Below are 7,345 nucleotides of genomic sequence, written 5' to 3'. Positions count from 1 at the left end.
CATATAATTTGCTGTTGTTCATGAGGCCCAAACGTCTATCAAACAGTGACAAAATCCGATCTCTACCATTAAGATTAAAGATTCACAAGTTATGAAGCCACAGTAAAATTTCAGCTCGATCGGACAAAGTTTATCCCTCGATCCACTCATGTTACAAAGACCATACATTGCTACCAAATTTTCAAAAAATGTTTAAATCAATTTCTTTTATTGCTTTATGGTGAATGTTGCTACGAGACTTCAAATGTAATTACAACGCCTTCCATGTGACTTCTATTAGGACTCAAAGATATCATTACCCGCTTACATAAACCTGTAGAAATTACTTAAACGAGTAAATTGGTTCCAAACCATCAATGTAATGAAATATATGAAATGCATGCTAAATATACACAACTATCATGGAAGATTAAGAAAATAAGCTTAAATGATGCATAAAAATCAACCTAACATTATTATACAGAAAAAAGTGAAAGATTTTAATGCTATTTCTTATACAAGATGAATATCCAGGAGCCTCTAGTTTCTGATGAAGAAGTTTTAAACAACAAAAAATGAGTATCGTGAGCACTATAACATGAAAGATTTTCGTTACGAGTTAGTGAAAAATAAATTAAAAAACACCCTTCATTTTTTAGAATTTAAGTATTTCCTTTAGTTTTTGTTTGTTGTTTGTAATATGTTTTTTTAGTTATTTCATTGTCGTTTTAGGATTTATTTTATGTTAATGTAGTGTGATTTTAATATTGCTTATTATTATTTTTTGTTTTAAGTTGGTATAAATTTATTTCAATGATTGAAAAAATTATAAAAATGTAATTATTTATTTTATTTGTTAATCTTCTAAATAAATTAAATTAAAAATAATGATGTGACAGTCAAGAAATATATATTTTCATGTGTTATGGGTTGAAAAAAAAAAATATTAGAAAGAAAAGTTAATGTAATAATGAATTGAATGGGATAAGTGTATTCTATTTCTTTTAATTTTTAGGGTGAGTGTTCTCGTAAAAATAGTTAGAAAATTTTAAAAATATAGAATTATATAAAATGATTTATATAAAATACGTTCCTTGCTTTAAAAAGAAAGTTAATTAAGTCAATTTATAATATAACGAAAAATATTTTTTTAAATGCTATTTAAAGAAGTTTTTATTTTAGCAAAAACTTTTATTTTTTTATTTCGAGTTCTTTTTAAGCTAAAAAAGTAAAAATAGAAATCTCAATGCCCAAATTTTCAATTATTACAAATTTATAGCTTATAGATTGGCTTTGGATTGGAGGGAAATCATTTTATTTTGGCTGTTTCAATTTCAAAACACAGCGGGGAATGATTAAAGCGGTTGGGCCCACTCACTCCACGCACCCTCATCATCATCTCTATAAACCCTTTTCTTTCTCTCGTCGCATTTTTCCGGTGGAAACACCTAAAGCCTTCTAATTGGAGCTCTACTCTTTCCTCGTCTCCTCAACCACCGGTAAGTCTCGCCGTTCATTTTTTTTTTCCAGTTTCCATTTCGACTCTTCCACGTTGAAAATCGAGTTTTGAGGTCTTTTTTTTTTTTAAAAAAATAAAAAATTTAAGCATCGGTTCCTACAAATCTAGGGTTTTTGATATTGGAAACTAGATTGTCTACGAGAGATGCGATTTCATCGTATTTTTCCTGAAACAAGTTACTTACCCTACTTCTGTGTTGTTTTGCAACAAATTTAGCGAGTTAATTGTCGGCTATATATGAAAGCGATGATAAATTTTTTCTTGACGCGGAAGAAGTAGTTTATTGAGAACATTATCTAGTTATTTTAACATAAAACCTAGGTATAATGAAAAAGACTACTGAGATTGCTCTGTTACAATTTGTGATCAAGCTATGATTATTTTTCGATTAGTTCTTAGGGTCCGTCGCTCACAGATGAATCAGTTTATGAGAACATATTCTAGTTTTTACATAAAAACTAAGAAAAATGGAAAGGCTATTTCGTGTTGCGCTGTTACAAGTTGTTATTAAGCTATGTTTTTTAATTTTTTGATCACATCACTAGGTTTTGATTCTAGAAACAGGGTATGACTGTTATCTTTCTTTTCCAATTCCAGTGAATGAACTTGGAAGATCTAACATAGAAAAAGATTGGGACCTCAGGAAGTTTTCCAGAAGAGGACCTTCAGTCTATAGTGTTCTTGCTTTCTATTTGTCTAAGGTTCCTACAATTTTGTATTTTTTTTTTTAGTTTTAAACCCTTACCCATGTAGTACATTAAGCTCGTTGGTGGTATAATATATAAACATAACAAAAGCTTTAAATAATTATCGTCATCCTAATAATACCTCTCAAGTTGAAGCATTTATATCAAATGTAGAAACAGAAGTGTATAAATTCGATGGATGGAGGCTAATAAAGTTTGAGTAAATGTCCTATTGAATACTTTATTTTCCTGTGACACTCTGTATTTTCTTTCTTTTCTAGGTTTCTCATCTAATCAAAGCATAATAGATTGATTGTTAGAACAATACATATGATTGTTTCCATGTGCTTGTTTGTTGGGAAAGCAGATATCATTACATGATGTGGATTTTGTTGATGCTACTATTAGTAGTAACTTCTTGTTTCTATTATTCATGAAAGAGGAACCAAAATATAAATGAGTTACATGGTTTCAGGTTATTTGCCATGGATACTGCTGAACAAAACTGTGTGCGCTCAATCAAGCTATGGCCTCCTAGCCAAAACACCAGACAAGTGCTTGTAGATCGTATAATAAAAAACCTTACAACTCCATCCATCTTATCTAGAAGATATGGTGTTTTAAGCAAGGAAGAAGCTGAAGAAGAAGCTAAACAAATAGAGTCTTCAGCCTTTGCCACTGCAAACCAACTCTTTGAAAAGGAACAAGATGGTGATGGAAAGTCTTCTGTTGAACTTTATGCTAAAACATCCAGTACACTCATGGTGGAAGCTATCAAAAGAGGCCCTAAATCAAAAGAAGATCAAGAACCCTTATTTGAAAGTATCACAGAAAATGATCAAACTCTTTTTGACATTTCTAAAGGCGATCGATCCTTCTTAGATGCAGAAAAAACTAAACAACTGTTGAAACCACTTCAAGAGCCTGGAAACAAGTATACTAAGATATGTTTTAGCAATACAAGCTTTGGGGTGGATGCAGCTCGTGTTGCTGTTCCCATTTTGTCCTTGGTCAAACATCAGTTAAAAGAAGTCAACTTATCTGATTTTATAGCTGGAAGACCAGAGGAAGAAGCACTTGAAGTTATGAGTATGTTTTCTTCAGCTCTTGATGGATCTGATTTGAGGTATCTATGTCTTTCAGAAAATGCCTTGGGTGAGAAGGGTGTTAGGGCATTCAGTGAACTTTTAAGTTCCCAAAATAACCTTGAGGAGTTGTATCTAATGAACAATGGGATCTCAGAGGAAGCTGCAAAGGCAGTTTGTGAGTTGATTCCTTCCACAAAGAAGCTCAAAACTCTTCATTTTCATAACAACATGACTGGAGATGAAGGTGCGATTGCCATTTCTGAACTTTTGAAAAAATCTCCAATCTTGGAGGATTTCAGATGTTCTTCCACTAGGGTTGGCTCTGAAGGGGGTGTTGCTCTATCTGATGCAATTTCCAAATGTACCCTTTTGAAAAAGCTTGATCTTCGTGACAATATGTTTGGTGTGGAAGCCGGGCTTGCTTTGAGCAAGGCTATATCTGTCTTTTCAAATCTCACTGAAATCCATCTAAGTTACTTGAATTTAGAAGATGAAGGAGCTTCAGTTCTTGTGAATGCTCTCAACAATTCTGGTTCTCCTCTTGAAGTTGTTGAAATGGCTGGAAATGACATTACAGTTAAATCAGCTTCTTCTTTAGCAGCTTTTCTGATATCCAAAAGAGAATCTTTAACCAAGATAAATCTCTCTGAGAATGAACTGAAGGATGAGGGTAGTATGGTAATTTCCAAGGCGCTTGAAGATGAGTTTCCACGGTTGACTGAAGTTGACCTAAGCAGTAATCAGATTCGAAGGGCTGGAGCAAGGGTTTTGGCTCAGGCGGTTGTAGGTAAACCAGGGTTTAAGCTGTTGAATATTAATGGTAACTTTTTGTCTGATGAAGGGGTTGAAGATGTTAAAGAGATTTTCAAGAATTCTCCTGATTTGCTTGGGTCTTTGGACGAAAATGACCCTGAAGGTGAAGAGTACAATGATGAGGATGGTGATGGTGATGATGATGATGATGAGCTGGAATCCAGACTCAAGGGTCTTGATATTAAGCAGGAGGAATAGAGGTCACATATTTTAGGTATGACCTTCTTTAGTTTCATTTTGCTTTGATTTAGTTTATGTTAATCAGAAACTCTTATGTAGGCCAAGTATGCATGCATGATTTGTTTTGTATTTGGAATTGAAGAATATGGTTTTGGTACTATTTTCATAACACACTTCTATCTTAATTTTATTTTTGTTAATCAAATCAAGCTCTTGTACCCTTAAGTGCACTTGGAATAGTGAATTTATTCGCATGTCACTAATTGAAGCTTTGTGCACAACTCATTTTTGTTGGCTAGAAGTGACGTTCGATTGATTTTTAGTTGGGAGACAAATTTATGCTTATGATATCACTTTGGAAATGACTGATTAGATTTGGGAAGCGTGAGAAATTAATTCCCGTTTTCATCGACCCGTTAATGTGTTAGAAAGAATGAGATAAAAACATACCTGATTCGATCTACCACTTGAGTTACAAGGTATTCGTAATACCACATGGTTAGCATGAGAAGAAAACATCAAACATCCATATTGATTACGATGTTCAAAATATATGTTAGATAGAAATCTCAAAACTCAAAAGATTGCATAAGAAAGAAGTCAAATTAGTCAAAATTCAATGTGAAGCATCATAGAGGTGTTAACATGTCGTAGGAACTCGATTACACCTTTGTTATTTACCTAGCTTGATTTCAAGGATGAAATTTATTTTAAAGAGAAGGTAGTTGTAACCCTATTATTTTAAAAAGGTAACAAAGTTTCAACATTGTTTATATTTAGTTGGTTTTGTGCTTGATTACCCATCAATTATTTGAAATTGTATATATTTTACCCATATGATCCACTCTAGACGGGCATAAGGGTAAAATGTTAACAATTTCAAATAATTAATGGGTAAATGAAATATGAATTTTTTTTTACTAAATTTGAATAAAATTGAAATTCGTTATTCTTTCGAGTTATTATCCTATAACCAAAATGAAAACAAGAACAAATTTGTTTTTAAAAGACAATTGACAAACTTTGAGGAATCAATTGAGTTCCATTTGAGTTAATCTAAAGTGTAATCTGTTATAATAAGTGAAGATTCATTTTGCAACATATTAATATCTTATTAGTTTTGATATCTATCATTTTATGATATTTTTGAAAATAAATAATATCCACATGCAAATTTTTTGTTTTGTTTTCTTCAATTAAAAAACCACATAATATTTGTTTTTATATAAGTTAAATATTAAATTTAATAAATATGATAATAAATTGTATTTAATACGTTTTCTTTATTCCTTATTTTGGAATTTTATTTTTAAAAATACTTATTTTCTACCATTTTGTTATTTATTTATTTTAAATCAACTCGGTATAATACACCTAATATGATTATATGAAAGAACAAATTATACAAAAACTATTATGATTTGCCCGACTTGATTAATTTTGTTTTGTTTTTTATTTTTTGTTTTTGTTTTTTTGTTTTTGTTTTTTTTGTGTATTAGCTCATCTAACTTTTACTGTACATGTTAATTTGGTCATCATCGTTAGTTTTTAAGTATTCCTCCGTTAACTAGTTATCTAAATTACATGAATGGCCTCTATGGTTTAAATTTCATTCGTATTTGGTCGTTATTAGCCATGTTTTAAATCACACGACTAAAACTACCACAATTCTGAAACTCTAGGGGCTAAAGTGTAACATTGAATACCGTGTAAGAATTGATCTGTGGGTCGAGTTCTTTCTTATTTCCCTCTGATTTGAACTTGAGCTTGCTCTTGAATTTGGTTTTTTCGGTAAATTGGGTTTTTAGATCGCCGAAGCTTGAATTTACCCTTGCGGTAGCTTGACTACTCCTTTCTCCTTCTACTTCAAATTCTCCACCAAGGAGTACAAACTCAGATTTACATTGGATCTCTATTGATGAGACTTCATACTTCACAGTTTCAGTGTTTACATCTGTATGATCCAACCAAAGACGTAGATTTGAATCAATAAGCTAAAAGGAGATACCATCAGCAACCTAGAAGCGGAGTCAAATTGATATCATAAGTAGGAAGATCTAAAGCTCCAATGGAGACAACAGGCTCCCAAAATAGAGGATTGATTCCGTCAGTGAATATCACAGGGAAAGGAATCACTGATCCGACTAATTGACCATTAAGCGTCACCAATACTTCACGGTATGCCCCGTGAGCTCCTCCGGTGGCCAAATGGTTGGTTTCTACATACGAATTTGAAGGATTCTTGTACCAGAATTCATTGTCTCCATGAAACGAAACATATAATTCAAGCTCCACTTTGTAAGTCTTCTGAGATATTTGAAGATTTGTTGTTTGGATATGAAATTCATCTTGAATTCTAAACCAAAACCCCTCATCAAGAGCACCTGATATCGGTAGAACCACATCTGCTAGCTTATTATACGGATACAACGAATTTAAAACTCGACCGAACTCAACCTGGTAAACCCAAACGACGAAACCTGAAACTGAACTCAACCTCCTTTCGAATGTATGATCGAAGTCGAAATTAGGTAGCAGGATTTCGACGGTTTGATCCTTCAAGTTACTATAGGTCCTCAAGCTGTGGTACCTCGTGCAAACGAACGCTCTCTCTGGCGATTTGGAGTAGGGTTTTTGAAGATTTCATCGGGTTCAAGTAAGAAAATAGTGTGACTAACATTTGATTAGGCTTTTAAGTATCAAAAATAACTTAATACCAACAAATTATGAATAACAATGAATTTATCAGATTCAACATATTTGATCGATTTTGAAGGAGCGTCGGGTAAGTTGGGATACGAAAGAATTTAGGGAAGACGATGACAATGTTACATTTTGGTTCCTAGAGTTTCAGAATTGTGGTCGTTTTAGTCGTGTGATTTAAAATATGACTGATAACGACCAATTACGAAAAAAATTTAAACCATAGAGACCATTCGTGTAATTTAGATAACTAGTTAACGGTGGAATGGTTAAAAACTAACGTTAATAACTTAATTGACATGTACAGTAAAATATAGATGACCTAATGCGCAAAAAAAAAGTTTGTCAAGTTGAAGAAATCACAAAAGGTCATTGTG

At 32.5% G+C, this 7,345-nt stretch overlaps 2 protein-coding genes across 3 annotated transcripts; one reads left to right on the top strand and one right to left on the bottom strand.

Moving 5' to 3' along the window:
• The first annotated feature begins 1,327 nt into the window (after nucleotides 1-1,327).
• On the top strand, nucleotides 1,328-4,434 carry LOC145012241 (RAN GTPase-activating protein 2-like). 2 transcript variants are annotated; one of them, XM_078971035.1, is made up of 2 exons: nucleotides 1,328-1,478; nucleotides 2,660-4,434. In XM_078971035.1, the coding sequence occupies exon 2, from the start codon at nucleotides 2,670-2,672 to the stop codon at nucleotides 4,281-4,283; it is 1,614 nt and encodes a 537-aa protein (XP_078827161.1). In that variant the 5' UTR covers nucleotides 1,328-1,478; nucleotides 2,660-2,669; the 3' UTR covers nucleotides 4,284-4,434. The 2 variants fall into 2 exon arrangements, with proteins under 2 accessions (XP_078827161.1, XP_078827163.1); XM_078971037.1 differs by lacking the exon at nucleotides 1,328-1,478 and adding an exon at nucleotides 2,095-2,199.
• Nucleotides 4,435-5,950: 1,516 nt separating this feature from the next.
• On the bottom strand, nucleotides 5,951-6,912 carry LOC145009726 (peptide-N4-(N-acetyl-beta-glucosaminyl)asparagine amidase A-like). The gene is made up of 3 exons (XM_078968366.1): nucleotides 6,856-6,912; nucleotides 6,284-6,722; nucleotides 5,951-6,219 (listed from the first exon to the last, which is right to left on the bottom strand). The coding sequence occupies exons 1-3, from the start codon at nucleotides 6,910-6,912 to the stop codon at nucleotides 5,951-5,953; spliced, it is 765 nt and encodes a 254-aa protein (XP_078824492.1).
• Between the last annotated feature and the right edge of the window lie 433 nt (nucleotides 6,913-7,345).

The sequence above is a fragment of the Lactuca saligna genome, chromosome 8 (assembly GCF_052625555.1).
Source record: "Lactuca saligna cultivar CGN05327 chromosome 8, ASM5262555v1, whole genome shotgun sequence".
Lineage (NCBI taxonomy): Eukaryota > Viridiplantae > Streptophyta > Magnoliopsida > Asterales > Asteraceae > Lactuca > Lactuca saligna.
This window is presented reverse-complemented; position numbering and strand designations above follow the sequence as displayed.